The 22,417-nt window shown below is 52.1% G+C and overlaps 1 protein-coding gene across 10 annotated transcripts in view; it reads left to right on the top strand.

Moving 5' to 3' along the window:
• Positions 1 to 4,680: 4,680 nt before the first annotated feature.
• Positions 4,681 to 22,417, top strand: part of FGFR1 (fibroblast growth factor receptor 1) — a 50,482-nt gene continuing 32,745 nt past the window's right edge. For 4 of the 10 annotated variants that reach the window (XM_043893285.1, XM_043893283.1, XM_043893277.1 and 1 more), the window contains exons 1-2: positions 5,127 to 5,281; positions 13,469 to 13,647. In XM_043893285.1, coding sequence (XP_043749220.1) covers positions 13,557 to 13,647 — 91 coding nt within the window. In that variant the 5' untranslated portion in view covers positions 5,127 to 5,281; positions 13,469 to 13,556. Of the gene's footprint in view, positions 4,979 to 5,124; positions 5,282 to 13,468; positions 13,648 to 22,417 lie in introns of those variants that run through there. The other 6 variants (XM_043893280.1, XM_043893279.1, XM_043893284.1 and 3 more) reach the window with 4 other exon arrangements.

Below are 22,417 nucleotides of genomic sequence, written 5' to 3'. Positions count from 1 at the left end.
AAGGACACATTCTTCCACATCATCTGTGGGGTTCAAGATACCTGTAAAATGCTTCCAAATCAGAAGGCAAAAGGGCTGGATTAAATAAATAAATAAATAAAAACCCTGTTGGAACCTCCCCGGTGGCCCAGTGGTTAAGACTTCGCTTTCCAAAGCATCGGGTGCGGGTTCAATCCCTGGTCAGGGAGATAAGACCACATGCCTTAGGGTCAGAAAATAAATAAGACTAGAAAACTCCCTGTTTTAGAAGAATTAGAAAGAAGTGTGATCTCTTCTCTTGCAATAACAAAGTGTGAAAACAGTAGTTGGATGTTAAATGCTGGATTGTCTTGGCTTGTATTTCCTATCCAACTATATTGCCTTGTCTGGTCATCCAGGTTTGTAATCAAGTTCATCAACAATATAATGAAACACCTCCTGAGAGGAATCTGGAGCTAGATCAGATATGAGATGGGAACCAGGCCCTAAGACAGTTTGGGAGCTGGTTAGAAGAAAGAGTAAAAAAGACAACTAACAAAGTAATGTGTGTTTAGTCACTCAGTTGTGTCTGACTCTTGTGACCCCACAGATTGTAGCCTGCCAGGCTCCTCTGTCCATGGCATTCTCCAGGCAAGAATACTGGAGTGGGTTGCCATGTCCTCCTCCAGGAGATCTTCCCCACCCAGGAATTGAACCCGGGTCTCCTGCGTTGCAGGCAGACTCATTACCAAGTGAGCTACCAGTTTTGCTAAGTATCAAATCAGTGGGATATACCAGAAGGTCAGTAGGGGTCCCAGGGACTCATAGAGCCGAGATTGGCTGGGAAGGCCCCTCCTAGGGGGAGGAGTGTGAGTCTGGCCTTCTTACAGGGCTGGAATGAGCAGGACTTAAAATAAAGGTGGTGGAGGTCTCTGGTGGCACAGTGGATAATAATCAGTCTGCCAGTGCAAGGGACATGGGTTTGATCCCTGCTCTGGGAAGATTCCACACTCCATGGAGCAGCAAAGCCCATGTGCTACAACTACGAAGCCAGCATGCCTAGAGCCTGTGCTACCTAACAAGGGAAACCACAGCAATGAGAAGGCCCCACCGCACAAGGAAGAGTAGCCCCCCACTCTCCGCAACTAGAGAAAGTATGCGCAAAGCAATGAAGATCCAGGGAAGCCAAAAATAAATAAATAAAAATTTATAAAGAAAGAAAATGAAAGAGGCATAATGTATGGGTAACTTTTTTTGTTGTTGTTCAGTCGACAAGTCGTGTCCAACTCTTTGCGACCTCATGGACTGTAGCACGCCAGGCTTCCCTGTCCTTCACCATCTCCCAGAGCTTGCTCAAACTCATGTCCATTGAGTCGGTGATGCCATCCAACCATTTCATCCTCTGTTGCCCCCTTCTTCTTTTGCCCTCAATCTTTCCCAACATCAAAGTCTTTTCCAATGAGTCAGTTCTTTGCATCAGGTGCTCAAAGTATGGGAGCTTCAGCTTCAGTATCAGTCCTTCCAGTGAATAGAACCTAATCAGGAGCAAAAGGGTTGAAGGGTGGAGAGATAAGCTTGCAGGGGGGATAACTCCATAAACAATAACTGGGACGTCCCTGTGGTCCAGTGGTGAAGACTCCACCTTCCAACGCAGGACCTGCTGGTTCCATTCTGGGTTGGAGCACTATGATCCCACAATCTACTTGGTACAGAACAACACACGGTGCTAGAAAACTTGACTACCTCTATACAAAAAACACAGCAACAACTGACCATGCCTTGCACAATTTACAAAAATCAATTCAAAATGGTCCATGGACCTAAATGTAAAACTTAAGAAGAATAATTTAAAAATTGACCACTGAAGTTCATTTATTCCACAAATATGTGAGCTCTTTCTTTGTATTTAACGTTTTTTCATTCATTTGTAAATATTTATTTATTTGTCAGTCAGTCCGTAAACATGTACTGAGCTCCTACTATGTGAACAAAACTATGGTAGTCACTATTCTTTTACCTGCTGGTCCAATAAAAAACTAACTTGGAGGGATTCCTGGCAGTCCAGTGGTAAGGACCTGATGCTTTCACTTCTAGGACCTGGGTTCCGTCCCTGGTGGGGGAACTCAGGTCCTACAAGCCACACAGCACAGCCATAAAAGAAAAGAAATAACTTGGAGATACTTTCCTTAAATGTCGGGGCGGGAGGGCGTTGTCTTGTTCAGTTTTTGAGCTTCCACAACCTTGTGGGTTTCAATGAGATGAGGATGAGGGAACAGGCCCTACCAGTAACTAACACAGCAACTTTATTTATATCAAAAGTAACACTTTTGAGTGCACTGACATCCATTATTTTATTTGATTCTGGTGACAACCTTGTGAGTGGGCCCCAGCCAACTGAGGGAAAACATGTAAACAGGTCTTGATTTCTTTCAAATGCATAACTTGTCCAAAATCAAACAGTTCTTAAGTAGTGGGTCAGAAAGAAGGTATCTATCATATCTAGGGTGGCACACTTCTCACCTGCCGGTGGTCCCCTACCTGACACCGTGGGAGTGACAGAAAAATATAAACTCTTTGCTCCTTCCTGGGACAGCCTGATCTCTCAAGTCTGAGCAGGTCCAAGAATTTATATTTTTCAGAAGTTTTTGGGAGGACTGATGTCCATTTGGAGCAGGGAACCACTAGATTATACCAGCCTGCAGAAGGACCCACGGGAAAGGGCATTTTAGCCACTTTCCCTCGAGTTCCATAGAGTACTGGAGTGTGTGCTGGGTGGGCTTTGATCAATTCCCAAATCAACACCTTTCAGCTCCTCTCACTCTTTGCTTCTGAAACATTCGCTCCAGGCTGAAGACTTCCGGAGGCCGAGAATGGTGCTGCAGAACTGACAAGACGCAGCACCCCTGGACCACAAAACCTAGGCCACGTGTTTGGGAAAGTGAGATGGAAGAGAAGTGTCTGAGGAGCCAGCAAACTTCTCATAAATAAAAGCAGTTTGACTTTGCTCAGTAACTCTGTGGCAGGCCCTCATTTAATCCTCAGCTCTCTATGGAAAGTGTTATTGTTCCCCTTTTTGTTGTTCAGTGGCTAAGTCGTCTCTGACTCCTTGCGACCCTAAGCACAAGGGGCTTCCCGCTCCTTCACTATCTTCCAGAGTTAGCTCAAACTCATGTCCACTGACTCAGTGATGCCATCCAACCATCTCATCCTCTGTCACCCCTTTCTCCTCCTGCCCTCAATCTTTCCCAGCATCAGGGTCTTTTACAGTGAGTCAGCTCTTTGCCTCAGGTGGCCAAAGTATTGGAGCTTCAGCATCAGTCCTTCCAATGAATGTTTAGAGTTGGTCTCTTGGGCTCCAAAATTGCTGCAGATGGTGACTGCAGCCATGAAATCAAAAGATGCTTGCTCCTTGGAAGAAAAGTTAAGTTATGACCAACCCAGACAGCATATTAAAAAGCAGAGACATTACTTTGCCAACAAAGGCCCATCTAATCAAAGCTATGGTTTTTCCAGTAGTCATGTATGGATGTGAGAATTGGATCATAAAGGAAGCTGAGCAGGGAAGAATTGATGCTTTTGAACTGTGGTGTTGGAGAAGACTCTTGAGAGTCCCTTGGACTGCAAGGAGATCCAACCAATAATCCTAAAGGAGATCAGTCCTGAATATTCACTGGAAGGACTGATGCTGAAGCTGAAGCTCCAATACTTTGGCCACCTAATGTGAAGAACCTACTCATTTGAAAAGACCCTGATGCTGGGAAAGATTGAAGGCCGGAGGAGAAGGGGACGACAGAGGATGAGATGGTTGGATGGCATCACTGACTCGATAGACTTGAGTTTGAGCAAGCTCGGGGAGTTGATGATGGACAGGGAAGCCTGGCGTGCTGCAGTCCATGGGGTCGCAAAGAGTTCGACACGGCTGAGCGACTGAACTGAACTGACCTTTAGGATTGACTGGTTTGATCTCTTTGCCATCCCCTTTTACAGATGTGAAAACTGAGATACAGAGCAAGAATATCGTTTCCCCAAGGCACACGGTCAGAGACCAAAGTGCTACCATGTGCAACCTGAGGGCTACAGGGTCTCATCTCCACCCCTCCAACTGCTCATCCGTCCACGGCCCGAAATTCGTGCGCCCTCCTGGAAGGGCTCAGATGGACCTCAGGCCGGCACGCACGCCTGAGGAGGCCAGACAGACCGAGGCAAAGGAGCAGCGGAAAGCCAGGCGGCTCTGCCCGCTCCCCACTTCTCGGGGGCCCTCGGCTCAGAACTACAAGGCCCAGCAGGCAGCGGCAGGGGGAGGAGGAGGAGGTGGGACCAGCGCGGGGTGGGAGTGAGAGGGAGCCCTCGCGCCTTACCGGCGCATAGCGCTCGGAGCGCTCCTGCGGGCACTGGCGCGGCGGCCTCGGCTGCGGCGGCGGCGCGGCGCGGGAGCCCGAAGTCTGGTCCAGCCGCAGCGCGCGGAGGAGCCCGGGCTGTGCTCAGAGCTGGGCGGCGACGTCCGGACAGCCCCGAGACTCCGCTTAGCGCATTGCGGCGACCTCGCCTTCCCCGGCCGAGAGCGCGCGCCGCAGCTGGAAGAGCGGCGGAGCCCGAGGACTTTTCTCCTGTCCGAGGGGCGCCCCGCGGGGCGCAGGGGACCAGGGCGGCAGTCGGGCACGCCGCGGCGCCGGGGCCCCCGCCGGGCGATGGAGCCCGGGCTGCCAGAAGCCTGAGGGCCGCCGCCCGGTGCTGGAGAGGGGGGGGCCACAGGGTCTGGAGACCCCGGGCGGCGGACGGGAGCCCTCCCCCCGCCCCGCCTCCGGGGCACCAGCTTCGGCTCCATTGTTCCCGCCCGGGCTGGAGGCGCCGAGCCCCGAGCGCCACCGGGAGTCGAGCGCCGGCCGCGGGGGCTCTCGCGGCCCCGCCAGGACCCGAGCGGAGCCCGGGGGCGGCGGGCCGGAGCCAGGGACACGGGCGCCCGCCCGCCCGCACGAGCCACGGCGGACTCTCCAGAGGCGGAACCGCAGCGCCGAGTGAGGTAAGAGCCGCGGCGCCCCCGGATTCGGGGCGGGCTCGGCGTCCCGGGCGGCCCCCCGGCGCCGGAGCCTCCCGGCCGCGCGCTCTCCCCGCCGCAGCGCAGTCGGGTCCGGCGCCTCCCTCCGCTCGTTACCCGCCCCTCTCCACCCCCGGCTCCCTGCCCAGCGCCCGGCGCCCCCCTTTTGTCTCCCCTCCCTTCCCTCCGCTCGCGTCGCCTTCTGCGCCCCCTCCCCGCGCCCGTCCCGCCGCCCAACTTTTCCGCCAACTCGCGCTGGGGAGCTGGAGAGGCGGCGGCGGCTCCGCGGTGAGTCCGGGGAGGGACAGGGCCCGGGGCCGAGGCGGCGGCGGCCCTGGGTTTCCTGGGCCTGGGGAGGCGGGCGGGGGTGGGCAGCGAGGTGGTGTGTGTGTGTGTGTGTGTGTGTGAGAGAGAGAGAGAGAGAGAGAGTTGCATTCCACACCATCTCCTTTTAGTCCATCCGTGGGGAGTCTCCCCGATCCAGCAGGTAGCTTTGGGTGGAACGCTAAAAAAAAAGAAAAGAAAAAAATCCGGGGTCTTCCTAAGTCCTTTTCCATCTCCGGGAAAGTCTGGGGTCACGGCCGCGGGCTGGTGGGCGGCTGGGGGCCTGAAGGGGGAAGGAAGTGGAGGGGTCTGTTCGCTTCTCTTCCAGTCGGTTTTAAAGGGGGGTGTCGTCACCAAATGGCTGAAGCTGCTTCAGCGAAGAGCGAGAAAGGAATTCCCTTTTTCCAGAGGCGCTGATCTCCGACTCAGTCTCTGAAAGGGTCGGGAGTTTGGGGAAGGGGAGGGCGCCCAGCGGGTGAGGTTAAGCCCCATTACGGGGTCGGGGGGAGGGGATTGGTCAGTTCCTATCTGGCTCGAGGAGGTGGGGGAAGGGATGAGGGTTTAGTCCGGTGCGGTTCGCTCGGCTCGGATGCTTGTTGCTTCGCGGGCCCAGAACCCTCTGCCCCCTTCCCGCTCCCCTTTCCCGCTATGTTTGGGGTTGGAACCTTCGTTTGCAGAGGAATTTATTGACGTTGTAGATGGAATCATTTAACCCAGATCCTATGAAAGCAGTCAGATGCCTCTGGTTGGGGAGCGGGGGGCTTGAGGAGCGGTGAAACCTGCATCTCTTTTCTGGACCCAGAGGCTTTGGCCCTGTTCAAAGTTTCCGCGGTGTCTCCCCCCACCTCACCACCACCACCACTCCCGCCCCCCGCCCCCATTTTCCAGATGTAGCCGCCGCATCTGGTTCCGTTTCACGCCACCCGGGTACACCGCAGCCGCTTGAACGTCCCTGTTCCTCCCTGCCCCCTCCCCCGGATCGAAACGGGGATTCTAGAACTTGTCCTCACCACCTCGCTCTTTAAGATTTTTTCTTAAGACTCGGGGACGAAGCGCTGGGACTGGGGGAGAAAAGAAGTTACCCTGGTTGCCAGGGTACTTAGGCTGTGCTGGCGCTTTCTGGCTCGTGCGGGAAAGAGGCGTCGCCGGCGAGGGGGCCGAGGTTTAGGGGGGTGACAACATCTCATCTGATAAGTGGTGGCCTGTTTGGCCATCGGTCTGATCCAGAACTGGCCCTGACAGAAGTTTCTGGAAGCGGAGCATTGCAGTCTCCTCCCTTTTCAGTTAGAGCCGGAGCGGCGGGAGCGTCTGACCCTGTCCGGAGCCCGCCGCCGGGTGTCGGGCCGCCCGGCGGTGGCGTCACGCGTCCCCTTTCCCTGGAGCGAGCCCGGGACGCAGCGGCTTGGGCGTGGGAGGGGGGCCCGGGCTGTGGCTCCCTCGGTGTTTTTGAAGGAGTTCTTTCTTTGGGCGGCCGCTCCCGGAGGCTAACGTGGGGCGTTTTACCAAGTACGCGCCGGCCGCAGGTTTGAAAGGGGTTGGCCTGTTGAGGGTTTTTTGGTTCTGCCCTTTGAGGCAGGAAAGCGCTTTCTGGTTCCAAAGTTGCGAGAGGGTGGAGAGAGTTGGTCTCTCACCCTCTCCTCTCCAGCCTCTTTCAAATTGAAAACACTTCTCTGGTTTCCTCCTTTGGGCGGTCGTTCGGAGGCTGTAATGAAATCGCACTTTCTCTAGACATGGTAATTAAGGTGACTGTTTCCTCCGCAGATGGCGCTCTATCCTCTGCACCTCCGGCCCTGCGCTTTTTTTGGAAAACCGTCTAAATTGTAGAACCTTAGCCTTGAGACTGGGGCAGAAAGTGGCCATTCCCCATTCCCCATTCCTCTCCCCACCCACCGCCTCAACTATTGGCCCGGGCTCCCGGTTTCCTCTCTGAGGCTTGTTTAAAAGCTAAGTAGCAGGGCCCCTTGGGACGTGCCTCTGTCTGGTTAATTACCCCCCGCCCCAAGCCTGGGTCATCAGCCTTCCTTCCAGTGACCCAGGGGGAGCCCTTGGTGTTGGGGCGGGGGGGAGACCCAGCGACATTAGAGAGGATGGCCTGCCTCCCTAATGACCTGTTTACGTATATCACCCCCCCCCCCACCCCGTTGGCTGGGAAGACCTCCAGGGCTGCTCCCGTGGACCACCCCCCCCCCAACCCCGAGGAGTACAGGGTGTTTGGGGACTGGGAGGCTGCCGGGGGGCTCGGCTCCAGCCGGCGATGGTTACACACTGCAGCGGGTGACAAGCTCGTTGAAATATCTGCTGCATTTATTCTTAGTCATAGCGGAATGTCAGCTTTTTAATGAGGGTCATCCGGGTGAAGAGCCACTTGGACAGTGTGCGCGCTGCGCGCTGTCTGCTCTGACGGTGCCCGAAGAAACGCGCGTTGGGGAGGCATTTTCACGAATGGGATTTGGGCCAGAGTGGGCACTGTTTTCTTTGGCTCCCAAGTAGAGCCTTGGGTACTTCTTTTTCTTGGCTCCTGGCCATGGAGGATGTGAGAAAGTTCCGTTAGGCACCCTTAGAATAGCAAGTGAAGCCAAAAGCAGGAGAAGACACAGACAAGGAGCCTGGAAGGTGCTATGGCCCCACCCCTCCTGGGGGAGAGGATCCGAACATCTCCAGACTTAGGTCCTGTCCAGCTTTGTTCCTGTAACCTCCAGCCACCGAGACCAGGCTGGACTGCTTTGGCTTAGTTGTCTGCTTTTTGTTTGTTTGGGGAGTGCTTTTTGTTTTGGCCTGAAAAAAAAAAAAAAAGAGTCCTAAAATAAGAGATTTGCTCCTGTGAGCTTGGGACTTTAGCGGCCTCTGAACACTTTCTTCAGGCCTCCATTTTTTAATCTCTATCATCAAAATGGCCGTGGTTAAGAGCTTCCTAGGAAGGTTTCAGCCTGTTGCTGCTGGAGGAAAAGGAGCTACAGAATAAGTGATTCGAACATCTTACTCTGAAAAGGCCTCACCTCACTGGAGAGGAGTTTTAATTTCCTCTTGGGAAACAGGTCTACATTTGGCTTCCCCAGAGCTTTGTAAAAGGTCTGAGTCAACCCCCGGACTTGTTGGGAGTCCAGATGCAGAGCTTCAGAGAAGATTGTGGGGTTTCCAGAGAGAATTAAAAACCAGACCTGGGCTATTGCTTGCTCCCCCAGACCTGGGGGAATTGCTTGTCCCCCTAAGGTTGCATCTTCCTGAGACAGAAATTCCCTGCTCATCACCATTCTGCTTGCAATTGCAAGGAGCCACGTTTGGGCTCCAAGAAAACAGCCCTCACCTGGGTGAACACCTCCAAGCGTATGGTGGTCCACAAGCCATCCTGTCTTCAGTGGCAAGGCTTCCTAGATTATGGTGGGACAGTTAGAGTTTCTCTTCTTATTACTCATTTCTTACATACCTCACTTCCAAGGACATCTGGGCACTTTTTTTTACAAGGACTCAAAACTTTTAAATGAGCATTTCTGTTGGACCCACTCACATTTCGCATGCCGAGCTGTGTATGTGTTGTCGGATATCTGTGGAATATTTGCCCTGCCACTCTCCGCCGGGAGTAGGGAATGCTCACTTTGGTGAAAAGCAACCATTTCTGTTAAGAAGTCTTATTCCCATCTAAAGGGATTAAAGTTTTGGCATTACTTCCTCAAGTCTGAGGAATCGAGATGTTTAGAAAATGTCCAGGTTGGTATGCTTTGAAATCGAGTTTGGCTGGCTAACAGGGAGCGCCTGATGACTTTCTCTGGCGTTGTCAACCTCTTCTCTGCAAGCGCAGCTCTGTCACTTTCTTTCCAATCTGCCCTTCTTTGTTTCATTCATTTATTCATCCAGTTACCAAATGCAGCAGCATCCTCTGTGTAGGTGTTAGGTGCTAAGGGTATTAGCAAAGAGTAAACCAATGTAGATCCTCCTGTATAGGAGCTTGCCAACCTATGGTGGACGTTTTTGGAAATTCAGAGGAACCTCAAAAGGCCCAAGAAAGACTTGTGGAAGACGTGGCAGTTTGAGGCGGGGCTCGGAGAATGAGACAGGAATGAGAGAGCTTGGCCTGCCAAGGATAGAGGAAGGGCAAAGAAGAAGCGCTTGGCAGGCCGTGGAGGTTACCCAGGGCTGTCCCGTCCCCTACAATGTAACACAGGCCATGTGGGATCTCAGAGTTTTCTAGTGGCCACGTTTGAAAAGGGAACAGGTGAAATGCATTTTCATTAATTCACCTGGATCTCAATAATATATCTGATTTTGCCCAGTATATGTGAAACATTATCATTTCAACATGTAATCAGTATTTTAAAAAATCATTGAGAGACTGTACATTCTAGTATGTACTTTTCATTTCCAGCACATTCCGACTGGCACTGGCCACATTTCAAGGGTTCCATAGCCACGAGGGGCCACACGAAACGGGACCCCAAGGTCTAGAGTGTGGGGTTTGGAAAGACTGGAGAGGGAGAAACGGTTTTGCAAAGGCAGGAAGTTCATGTCCTCCGGTTGCCAATTACCAAAGTCCCCCGAGAGTGACTTAAAGCACAATGTTTATAGATAATTCCTTACATTTGATTAGTGTTTTCAAGAGGAGAGAGCAAGTCCTTTCACCCACGCTGTGGGTTTAAGGCTCGTCACCCCCTGTGGTGTAGGCAAGGCAACTATAATATTTCAGCTCCCTCTGACGACAAGTGGGAAAACCGAGATGTCACGTGTCCTCTCCCTGCCCCTCCTCCTTCTTTTTCCCCCTCCTCGCCCCCCCAGTGAGGACCTCTGCACCCAGAGCCAGAGCTGGGCTGCCAGTCCTAGGAGACCAGTCTGCTGGAGAGAGGCTGAAGGGGCCAAGCTGCTGTGTGCACCTGCGGGGCTACAGGTCACATCTGTCAAGCAGTGGAGGAAGGAGACTGTCCCTAAGGGACTTAAAGAATTCCTTAATTAGTAGAATGGGAAGAAGGTGAGGTAAAGGGGGAGGGGGCAGTCCCTAGGGTTCCAGACAGCGTGTGGACTAGTGGTTTGTGTCACTGTGTTTTCCGCAACGGGATGTGTACCCAATTTACCTTCTGGTTCCAGAAGGGGCTGCCTGGGGAGCTGAGTTTTCTGAACATCCTTTGTTTTACAGACGTGGGGACTCAGTGCCCAGAGAGGGAGGAACGGAAGAGACTTGCAGGGAAGCTGCCAGATTAGTTTGAAATGTGTTGATCGCAGAGCCGAAAGAGGGTGGCCAGCAGCCAGACCCCACCTGCGAGGAGGTGGGCAGGCTCTTGGAGGTTGGGGGGGGAAGGGCAGGCAGAGTGATCCAGTAGTGGTGGGACCTGCCTCCCCGCTACCTTTGAAAACCAGCTTTGTCATCTCAAGATGATACCACGCTTTCTCCTTGAATACTAAAAATTCGTTCCTGACTCTGGCCATTCCTAGGGGACTTACTTAGGTTCTTAGGCGTACCTTTCTTGGTGACTGTCCTGCATGCATTTGGTGTATCGATGTAACGAGATGTGGAAGGTGGTTTCGGCGTATTCTCTGGCCAGCATCACTTCTGTCCCTGGCTGGGGATCAGGGCTGTCCTGTGTCCTAGATGGTACACCCAGGAGCTGCTTCCAAGGGTCTTCCTCTTGAGCCAAGAAATTGAGAATCAAAGTTCCGCGTGTCGCGGAGCAGCTGAGCCCGTGAGTCGCTACCGAGCCCGCGTGCTGCAGCTACTGAAGCCTGTGCACCTAGAGCCACTGTAATGAGAAGCTCCCGTACCGCACCTAGGGAGTGGTCTCCACTCGCCGCAACTAGAGAAAGCCGGCGGGCAGCAACAGAGATCCAGCACAGCCAAATATAAAGTAAATCAATTAATAAGTTACTGGGGAAAAAAAGAAAAACCTTTCCCATTGCCAGAGTCACCTGGGATCTGTCCTTATCTACATGGTGTCTGTAAGACACGGGGAATTACCCTCTGGAGAAAATGAGCTTGCATCCGGTAGAGCCAGTTTTGATCATTCCATTTATATATATATTATATATATATATATATATATATATATATATATTTATTTGTATTTATTTATTTGGCTGTTCCAGGTCTTAGTTGCAGCATGCAGTTCTTTTTTTTTTTTTTTTTTTAATCTGTGTCGGATCTTAGCTGTGGCTCGTTGCAGCTCGAAGGCTTATTTGCTCTGCAGCATGTGGGACCCCTGACCAGGGATTGAACCTAGGTCCCTTGCATTGGAAGGCAGATTCTTAACCACTGCACCACCAGGGAAGTCCCCATGCAAATTCTTAATTGCAGCATGTGGGATCTAGTTCCCTGACCTGGGATTGAACCCAGGTCCCCTGCATTGGGAGTGTGGAGTCTTAGCCACTGGACCACCAGGGAAGTCCCTGATCATCCCCTCTGGCATCTGAAAGCCCAGGTGACGGAGACTCCATGCTCTTGCCTCCCCACTGCACCCTGGGTAAAGCACTTAACCTCTTTGAGTCTCAGTTTTCCCATTGCTTAAAGGGCAATAATAATTCCCACCCTCCCCAAAGATCATAGTGAAGAAGAGCTGAAGTTTTATAGTTTAAAATCATACCTAGTCCACACTTGGCAGGGGTTTTAGGTATTCAGTAAATACTTACTCGATTCTGTCTCGTCTAGTCCTTTTCCTAAATTCAGAAAACCAGAAATGTTTACTTCTCATTTGATTTGAAATCATTAAAACATTTCAGGAAAGCCTTGGGAGGGACGCAGGCAATGCCTGCATCTTCCGCGCTGGCAGGCACTTGAGAATGAGGCCAGGAATCCAGGGGTTTTTCTGCCAGCCGGGACTGACTCACTCACCAGGGGCCCTGTCTGGCTCCGGGGAGGCCGGGCTGAAGCACCACATGAGGACATGTTCCGGGGAAGTGGATTCTCTGAATAACTCAGGTGGTTCCCTGGAGTATTTAGGACAAAAGCCACCTGGAAGACTGAGAGGGTCACCCCCTTGCAGCCCAAATGGGGCCCAGAAGTGTTATCACTTAGGGAAGGTTGAGCAGCAAAGACCATTATCCTGAAGACCCTGGAGGACTGTTTTACACGTTGCTGCTCTGGACATGAGAAGGACTTGCTTGGTGGCTCACTCAGTAAAGAATCTGCCTGCAATGTGGGAGACCTGGGTTCGATCCCTGGGTCAGGAAGATTCCCCTGGAGGAGGAAAGGGCAACCCACTCCAGTATTCTTGCCTGGAGAATCCCATGGACCGAAGAGCCTGGCAGGCCACAGTCCATGGGGTTGCAGAGAGTCAGACACGACTGGGCGACTAACACTTTCAGACAGGAGAAGGATGAAGGGCTACAGTCCGTGCCTTTCACCGGGGTTAGCATGAGCCATCTTTGAGTCAGGCCTTGCAAGAAACCTTCTTCTTCTGCATGACCTTTCCCCACGTCTGGATCCATTACTGCTGGTCGATTGCTGTCGCCTCTCGGTCTCGGGGAGAACTGGGCTCCCCACCTCACGACTCCCCACTCGGAGGCCCTGTTTAAGTAGCTGGTGAGAGTTGTATTGTCTCCATGAGGGAAAGCTGCTGGAACCAGAGGTCCCCGTGATGGATCCAGTTTTAGAGACAAAAAGAAAGCACCCTGGAGATGGCTTATTTCAGCTTCCTCTCCGTGTAGGTTCAGAAAGGGTCAGCATCTCTCCTGGCTCTCAGTCCGGGGACTTAGTCCATGATTCCTCATCTCTCTTCACCCCCCACCGAAGGGTTGGTGTGCCCTAGAGGGAGTGAAGACTTATCCTGGGAGAGGTCATGTTCGTACCCCTGGGCCCCCTCTGGGACACTTTCCTAGGCTGTTTGCTTTCCCAGCACAATTGATCGTGGGGCTCATGCCTTGGGGAACTTGATGACAATCTTCCCAATATGGGAAACAGTCCACACTCAGTAAATAGTTGTTGGAGTGAATTAAAGCCCTCCTTGGTCTAATTAAGGCCTCTAACCTTCAATTCAGCGTTGGGGCAGGACAACAATTCCCTTCTTTGTGTCTGAAGGAGTCAGAGATTGCTTCGGGCACCTTCTGGGCAGGGTGGCCGTGTGACAGGTTTCCCTGTTGTTTTTTTTCTCCTTGCGGTGTGGGAGACCACCCCCCACCCCCGCCGCCATTCAGACCCTCCTAACCTCGGGTTTTGTTTTTTTTCCTTCTCCCCAGAGTCAGCGTGCAAAGGAGGACCAAGCCCACGGCGGAGTCTCCATGGAGGTGTGGAGCCTGGTCACCAACCTCTAACCGCAGAACTGGGATGTGGAGCCGGAAGTGCCTCCTCTTCTGGGCCGTGCTGGTCACAGCCACGCTCTGCACTGCCAGGCCGGCCCCGACCTTGCCGGAGCAAGGTAAGGCGCAGGCGGAGGGCCAGCGCGGGCACATGGCCCTCGGCAGCAGGGTGGGCCAGGCTGGACGTGATGTGCTCAGCCGGGCAGGCGCCATCCCAGGTGAAGCAAACGGCTCCTGGCCTGCAGGAGAAACGCCTGAGCTGGCTGGGGCCTGCCAGTAAACGCAGCCAGCTTCATCAGAGGTTGGGTTGTGAAGGCCGATGACATCCATCTGCCAGAGGTGACAAGCTCAGGGTGGGTTTACGCTTTTCTCCTCCTGAAAAAAGAGCTTCTGGTTGGAACCCAAGAGCCAGCTCCCTAAGCTGGATGGTGTCTAAAGTGGGGGCTGGGCAGTGCAGCGGGGTGTAAGTGACCTGTGAATTTGGATTTAGAACTTGGATGGTCTACAGAGGATATGGAGGGACGTGGGAGCTTCGTGCAGACCTCTGGCTTCTAGAAATCGTTCCCAAGACACGTCTCTTATGAGGGTTGGCCCTCATGGCCACAGGCTTGCTATTCTGTCTTTGACCATGTCTCACAGCCCTGTTGGGAGGCTGGGTAAGAGGTTTGCTTCGGATAAACTGCTGGAGGGATTTCAAAGAGATTTTGAATGGCACTGTGGGGTGAAGGTGCTGGTAGAGACCTGTAGTTTACTGGGAGTTCAGAGGGATTTTTAGTAACAGGAAAGACTTGCCCCCACTGCTGATGGCATTTTTCCGGACTTGTGAAAATACCTCATGGAGATTACAGGTACAGCACACCTGGCAGCTTTTGAAGGTCTTTGAGAACTAATATTTGGGCATTTCTGCTGCCAAGAGGTAATGTGGCTTATGACTCAGCAGCTGATGACAGAAACAGAGAAGGTTGGCAGGCAGTGGGTGAAGGGCTCAGTCGTGCGTGTGACATGGTGACTGCGTGTCAAGGGCCACCAGTCTCACTCCCAGGACCTGTGTGAGTGACAGAAGAGGAGTGAGCATATTTATCCCCTTGCAGGCTGATGGAGAAGGAGGGAGAAGGGTGAAAGGGGCTTTCTAGAAGCTGGAGCAAGCAGGTACCTGTTGCATTCCATGATAGAACTGAAGGCAGGGCCTGGACTGGAACATATTGGAGACCCTGAGTGGGGCAGGGGGGGCCATCCTACCCACAGGGAGTCCACCATCAGGTAGAGGGTGACAAGTAAAAAGGCAACTAAATTCAGGGTGGACCATGTTTAGACCACACAGCGGAGTTATAACAAAGTGCAGTGGGAATGCCAGGGACGCGGGGCAGCAGAAAGCCTCTGAGACGGTCCAGAGGGATGGGCAGGGGGTGGCAAGGAAATGAGAGGTGTTCCAGGTGGAACATTATGAGGGGGTGCTGGGGCAGGATGTATAAGACGTTCAGAGAATGACTCACCTGGTGCATAGGTGGTTGGAGGACATCATGCCTGGAAAAACTGGACTGAGTTAGCGAATGGAAGCCTTAATGCCCTGCAGAGGAAACTATACTTACATGGGGGTAGATACTGGGAGTCTTGAAAAAATCTTGAGCAGAAAGTGACATGATCCAGCTTTCAGATTTTCAAGCATTTGAGTTTGGACGGATGGGAGGAAGAAATCAGACAGACCTAGGTTCCAGTTGTGCTCTGCCACCTAATAGCAGCGTTACGTGCTTTGACAAAATGACTCAAACACACTAAGCCTTAGTTTGCTTATCTTTAAAATGGGGAGAATGACACAGGATGCAGTGAGATAATCCACATAAAGCATTTGCTGGTGAAGCACGGATTAGTTATGACTGCTGCCAGAGAGATGAGTTACTTTTTTTTTTGGCTGCATCGGGTTTTAGTTGCAGCACGTGGGCTCCTTTCTAGTTGTAGCCAGCTTAGTTCCCCCATGGCTTGTGGGATCTTAGTTCTTCCACCGGGGACTGAACCCATGTCCCCTGCATTGGAAGGTGAATTCTTAACCAGTGAACCACCAGGAAATCGCAGAGGCAAGTTACTTAAATGGTGGTTTTGATTGTCTAGCTGGAGAAAGGGCATGAACTAGGGTGAGGATTGTAAAAGAAGGAAAAACAGCAGAGATACTATAGAAATAAAACCTATAAGCTTAAGTAGGTTGGATGTCAACTCTGGGTGACTAGAGACACAGACAGAGAGAGAAAGAGAAGTCGTGTCCGACTCTTTGCGACCCCATAGACTGTAGCCCACCAGGCTCCTCCGTCCCAGGGATTTTCCAGGCGAGAGTACTGGAGTGGGTTGCTATTCCCTTCTCCAGGGGATCTTCCCAACCCAGGGATTGAACCCAGATCTCCCGCATTGCAGGCAGACACTTTACCGTCTGAGCCACAGGGAAGCCACAGATATAGACAAGGCGAGTGTAAAGGCGATGAGTCAGGATGGGAGGTTTGTGAGGAGCAGGTAGAAATTGGGGTCAGCCATAGCAACGGGCGGCCACAAGGAGCGGTGGGTGAGGTTTGAGGATATGAGTTTACGGTCAACCCCAAAGTATTTTTTTTTTCCACTTTCTCTAACAAACCCTTTTGCAGCCCGGGAATGAAGGGTAGAGAAACTGAATAGTAAGCATCTCTAGCCTGGGCTCCTGTAAACAGAAAAGGAATGTCCAAGGGTCCAAGCATAAGGAGTGGGGGGCAGGGGAAAAGAGTCCTGAAGCTTCTGGCTGCATCCAGACTGGGAGAGGAAGCTGGGGAGGGCGGAGCTGGGGAGGGGTGGCTGGAAGTCTTGGTCAGGACAAAGTCCCCGCTCCCCTGAACAGGAGGGAGCGGGTGGGAGAGGGGGCTGTTAGGAGGCGATGTGATGGTGAAGAAGGAAGGAACAGTGCCATGTTTTAAAAAAATCAGCATAACTGAGCTATCACTTACATTCTGTAAAATGCACTGATCATAAGTGTAGAGTTCGGTGTATTTTGATAAATAGAGTATTATTCCACGTAACTACCCCCTCAGTTAAAAAGACATGAAACATTTTCATCGTCTCCAAACCTTGCCTCGTGTGCCCTTTGCAGTCCACTGGACTCGGGCAACGGCGGATCTGCTAGGTGTCACTGTAGGTTAGTTTTGCCTACTCTAGAATTTCTCGTAATGGAATTGTCTGGTGAATGTGTATCCCTTCACTTGGTGGTGGCCATTTGGGTTGTTCACACTTTGGGCTGTTATTACTAAAACTGCTGTGAACGTTCGTGTATGTTATGTTCATGTACTATGGGCTTGAAGCTTTCCCTGGACTGTTCATGTTCACGTACTAGGTACTATGGGCATTACGTTTCCCCTGGACTGCCCCGGTTTTGATTTTGGCTCCATTTCTTACCAACTGTTGCCTGCCGGCTGTCCCTCTCCGCTACTCTGTCATATTTATTGGTAATGAACATCTACTCCAGAGGTCCTTGTGAATATCAGATGTTAATGTCTGCAAAGCTCCCAGAACCCTGGCTGGACATAGTCAATGAACCGTACATGGGAGCTGTGGGTACTTTTTCTGGGGAAGCACCACGTGGTAAGGGGCTTGCTTCATGGCCACGCTTGGAATGCCTTAGGATGCAGGTGTAGGAAATCCACTCGTCTTGATGGGCATCGGGTCCCTGCATGGTTGAGTCAGCCCCTCCCCATGATTATCCATCCTGAGCTTGGTGATGGCAGACCACGGCCCCCCCACTGTCTGAAACCCTAAGGGAAAAATCTTTCTCCATGCTTTGTAAACTACGAGGTATCTCATAAATGTAAAGTATTACTGTTGGTTATTGAATGACAATGCCACTCTTGTCCTCAGAAAAGACTGGACTGTATATAAAAGGTTTGCCCAAAAGTTTAAAACAAACTACCCCAAACCCTGCTCCCGCTGACTGAGAGCTTTTCCCCTTTAGAAAGGCTTTGCTGTGAGTGAATGTGGTGAGTGTGTGTGCGTGTGTGTGTGTGTGTGTCTTGAGAGCCCCTCCCCCAGTCTGCAAATGCTCCTCGGGGAGTGGGGAGGGCCTGGAGTTTCTGGCTGTCCTTGGAAAGTTGATTTAATAAGGGTTCCAGGAAAACCAGCCTCCCTCCTTCTCCCCCTCTCCTTTCCCTTCTCTGGTTTGGGATCTTAAAGAGGCTGAGCTGGTTTCAGACCAGGCTTTGTCAAGGAGTGGTAGGGGGAGACCGAAGCGGGGTCATGGACCGAGGAGTAAGAATGCCCCTTTAAAAAGATAAGCACTGGCTTGAAAGACACTTTGAGCTTGAAGAGGCTTGTTTCTGTGTATTTTTCTCTCTTTTAGAATAAGACTTGGAGAAAAGCTAGTGGACGAATCCAAAACTGCTTGCAAGACCACTTATCATGGAGCTTGGGGTGGGGGTCCTGCCCCCTTTTCAAAGCAATAACCTGGGCTAAAACCCCCAGACCCCATGGTGGAGGGTACAACATGAGACTCTCAAAATACTTGCCTACATGCTCAGAAACCTGCAACTAATAAACGATTTAATGGCTGGGGTTTTACAGCTCCTCCCACCTACCCAGATTTGAAGGAGTCTGGTGGCCGGTTGAAGGGGGAGAGGTTACCCTTAATGGAAAAGCCGCACGTTTCCATTTCTGGCTGCAAGCCCCCTGGAAGCTGGGCGCCACAAAGCGAGGCTTTGTCTATGTGTGCTGCAGAAACCTGGGCCCGTGGGGGAGGCAGCGAGTGGCGCGGGAGACATCGCCCCAGCTTCAAGTCCAGTCCCGGGCCCTGGCTGCCCCAGGCAACTCCCCAGGGGCTCCCCCAGCTCTCCTGGGCCCAAAGCAGTATGCATTTCAACCTGGCTGCAGGGGGCAGCCCCAGATCGGTACCAGAGGGCATCTCACCGCCGGCCTCCTACAGGCCGTGGCCCCACTGGCTGCAGCTGATGGGCGCAGCCAGAGGACCGGTGTCTGCTGGGCCAGTGTGTCCAGTGGCTATCCCATCCCATCCCCCATATCAGATCATTTTGCAAAAAGAACCTGTTTGCTTCGGATTCACATGGGGTGGGGGGCGTTGAAGGGAAGCTGCTTCTCCCCAGTGCCGGAAGGCGGGCGGCATTCTGTGGAGCAGAGGGTGATGTGGGGTGAGCCACTGGTGAACAAGGCTGGAGGATCTCAGGACCCGGGAATCTGCAGGGCGCCAGGCTACCCCCACTTCCCCAGACCATCTGCCCTGTCCCCCGCCCAGGAGGGGTGGCTCTTGTACCCTGAGAAGGGTGGAGTGGGCAAGTGTTCTGGAGCGGGGCTTTGCAGAGGGTGGGGGTCGAGAGAGGCTGTGAGGGAGGCGGGGAGGGCTCACGTGTCCGCCTGACCACGCCGGGCAGAGCCACCCCAGGGCCGTGCTCTTGGCTCTGGCTCCCGCATTGCTGCACCATTAGCTTCACTGATTTTCCACTCCGGCTCTGCCGGCCAGCCCCCCCCTCCGAAGCCAGGGAGGAGGAATTTCTCAGGGAAGAACAAATGGCTGTCCAGAGCCCTGGCCCGGGTGGGGGGAAGGGAGGGAGCCCATACCAAGAAGCAGGCCGGACTGCTGTCCCGCCCCGCTGGAGTCCAGGGGGGTGGGCAGGGCCCGGAGGGAGAGAGAGGGCCAGGGATGCCCCGGGGGAGGTGGGCCAGCAGGGCTCAGCCCGTGAGCGATGGCTCGTGTCTGGGGTGGTGATGGACGACCTTGGGAGAAGTGGGTTCCGGGGAGTCGTGCTCCGGGAGGGTGAGGTCCGGGGTCAGAGAGCCTGACCGCCTGACCGGCAGCTGCGCCCTGTTTTCGCAGGGCCTCGGTCCTCGGGGGCCGCTGGGGGCTCCAGCTCACCCTGTGGACGCCACCTTTGCCTCTTGCCTCCCGAAAGCCTGGCAGCGGGACAGCTGTTTCCCTGCTGACCGGGAAAGTCCAGCTGCTTCTGGCACTGCCGATCTCCCGGATTCAGCTGCCCGGGCCTCCCTGTTTGTCCTGGAGAGAAGGCGCCTCCACGCACTTCCTTTCACTCTGCCCACCCTCTCCCCCACCTGCACCCCCCAAGTGATTCAGCTGCAAGCCAACTGCTCAACCTGGGCTCTTAAGGCCGGGAGGAAGTCCCAGACTATTTCCTCTTAGGAGAAATTGCCTGGACCTTGGGCTGCTCCTGAACTTGAGGACTTGCTCCGACTCACAGCGGGTGATGGCCAAGTGCGGGGGAGGGGCAATGGCCCGATGCCCGCAGGGCGGGCTGGTCATGGCTCCTGCCCTGAACCCCCGTCCTGTTCTGGGTTCACACTGACCCTCGTTGCCCCTCTTGCCAAACGAGGTGCCCCCTGCCTTCATTTAAGGCTTTCTCTCTACAAATGGGAAAGCTCAGGATGGGGCTGTATCCAGTCAGTTCCACGCACTGAGAACCACTGGTGGGTGGAGATGGAAACTCAGTGCTTCCTTCCCGAGCCCACATGTTGTGTCATGGCCAAGCCTCCTGGGACAGGTTGTGTAAAAAAAGGAGGTGAGTGTTGGCGTGAATGCAGTTGTGTTTCCCGGGCCCTGATGTGTAGGCGTGTTGAGCCTCAAGTGGGTGAGAGGGTCAAGGAGTTCGGTGAAGACTGGACATTAGTGGTCATGAGTTTGGGCAGGGAAAGAGATTAAAAACCATCAGTGGTAAAGTTTCACATACTTGATCAACAGCGAAAGTTGAACTTAAGCCCTTATCCCTTCCTCTGTGTTCTCCAGGGTTAAAAACTAGCCTCTGGCTAACGGTCTCTTCGCCATTTGTTTACTGATTGCATTTTCTTCCTTTCTCCTTCCCTTCTCTCCATCCCTCCTTCCTTCCCACCCACCCACCTTCCTTCCTTCCCTCTCTCCCATCCATCCATCCATCTGGCCAAACAAGGCTTCCCTCTTCCTTGTTTAATACAGCATGCACATGCGTATATAACCATTGTTTATCCTGGTCCCGTAGCTGGAAATGTTCATCCCTAGCCTTTCCTGATTTCACTCTGTCATTTCTACTCTTAGCTTAAGGTGTAGCTTAAGGGTCATCTCCCTACTGAAGCCCTCCTCTGTTTCCAAATAAATCACTTTTTTTTTCTCTCCTTTTTGTGTAGCTTTCAATCTCGCACTGACTTTCCTCTGCCTTACGTTATTTAATATATGGCTGTTTCCTCCACCAGAGCAAAGTTCTGTGCAATCAGAAATGTTTTTATTGCTCTTTTAAACCAGGAATATTTGGGGGACTTCCTTGGTGGTCCAGTGGTTAAGATTTTGCCTTCCAATGCAGGGGGTGGGTGTTTGATCCCTGGTCGGGGAGCTAAGATCCTGTATGCCACGCAGCCAAAACACCAAAACATAAAACAGACTCAGTATTGTAACAGATTCAAAAAAAGACTTTAAAAATGGTACACATCAAAAAAAAAAAAAAGGAGTATTTCATTATAGAAAATTTAGAAAATATAGGCTTGTAAAGAGAAAAACTTACATGGCCACCATCCAAAAATAATCACTGTTAACAATGAATCTATTTCTTTAGTTTTTTCTACATTTATACAACATGACTTTTCAAACAGGTAATTTATACATTATATACTAGTTTGTAACATAAGCAGGTACTTATTGCCTTGCAGAGATGTTTTCATCCTGCTCAAGTAACTACAGAGAAGTATAGATGTACAAGATTTATTTATGCAGTCCTCACTATTGGGCATTTAAGTTATTTTCACTAGTTTGCACTTACGTGAATATACTTTCACAAATAAAATTTGTCCATGTATCCAAAGATTTTTAGATACATTCTAAAATCTTTTAGACACATTCTAAAAGTTGTGATTACATAGTACTGCTCCAGAAAGATGATACCAGTTAAGATCTTTAAAAATTGTAATTAATAAATACTGTTTATTACATTTTCACATTCTGCATCCTTTACATATTTTTACCTCTACACCAGTCCCATGGCCATAGGTTTTATTTCCATAATCAGATGAGGAAACTGAGGTTCAGAGAGTTAAGTTCTTTATCTAAAGTCAGGTAGTTGATGGGCCTAGAGAAGGGAATAGCAGCCCACTCCAGTCTTCTTGCATGGAGAACCCCATGGACGGAAGAGCCTGGCGGGGCTACAGTCCACAGTCTCAAAGAGTCAGACACTACTGAGCTACTAAAACACACAGCTGATGGGAGGTGAAAGTGGAATTCAGGCTCAGGTAGGTCTGACTCCAGTAAATTTTTTTCCAGTGTCTTGTACTATGTCTTGCTATCAAATTGGGTTTCTCCCCAAAATTCAGGCAGACCATCATTACAATTTAAATGTTGCTAGGTCGTTCCCTTTTATCTCACAGGAAGTAGGCGTCACCTCCCTTTCTGGGGTGACACATACATGTGCGCAATTGGGATAAGGCTGCAGATGCTTGCCTTGTGCCATTTCTTGTGGGACATTCTTCTGCTCTTGGCTGTGAGGCTGTGCATTGCTCATAGGTCTGTGAGCCATCCCAGTCAAAGTGGTTCCCTAGCCTAGAATAATCAATAGAACAAAAACAGCCTTTCCCAGTGTAGCTGAGACCTCCTACTTGGCAAAGGTCTGGGATTAGAGGTCTGAAAAATGGATGCTTTTGAACTATGGTGTTGGAGAAGACTCTTGAGAGTCCCTTGGACTGCAGGGAGATCCAACCAGTCCATCCTAAAGGAGATCAGTCCTGGGTGTTCATTGGAAGGACTGATGCTGAAGCTGAAACTCCAATACTTTGGCCACCTCATGTGAAGAGTTGACTCATTGGAAAAGACCCTGATGCTAGGAGAGACTGGGGGCAAGAGGAGAAGGGGACGGCAGAGGATGAGATGGCTGGATGGCATCACTGACTCGATGGGCATGAGTTTGAGTA

This window comes from Cervus elaphus, chromosome 32 (assembly GCF_910594005.1).
Source record: "Cervus elaphus chromosome 32, mCerEla1.1, whole genome shotgun sequence".
Classification (NCBI taxonomy): Eukaryota; Metazoa; Chordata; class Mammalia; order Artiodactyla; family Cervidae; genus Cervus; species Cervus elaphus.
This window is presented reverse-complemented; position numbering and strand designations above follow the sequence as displayed.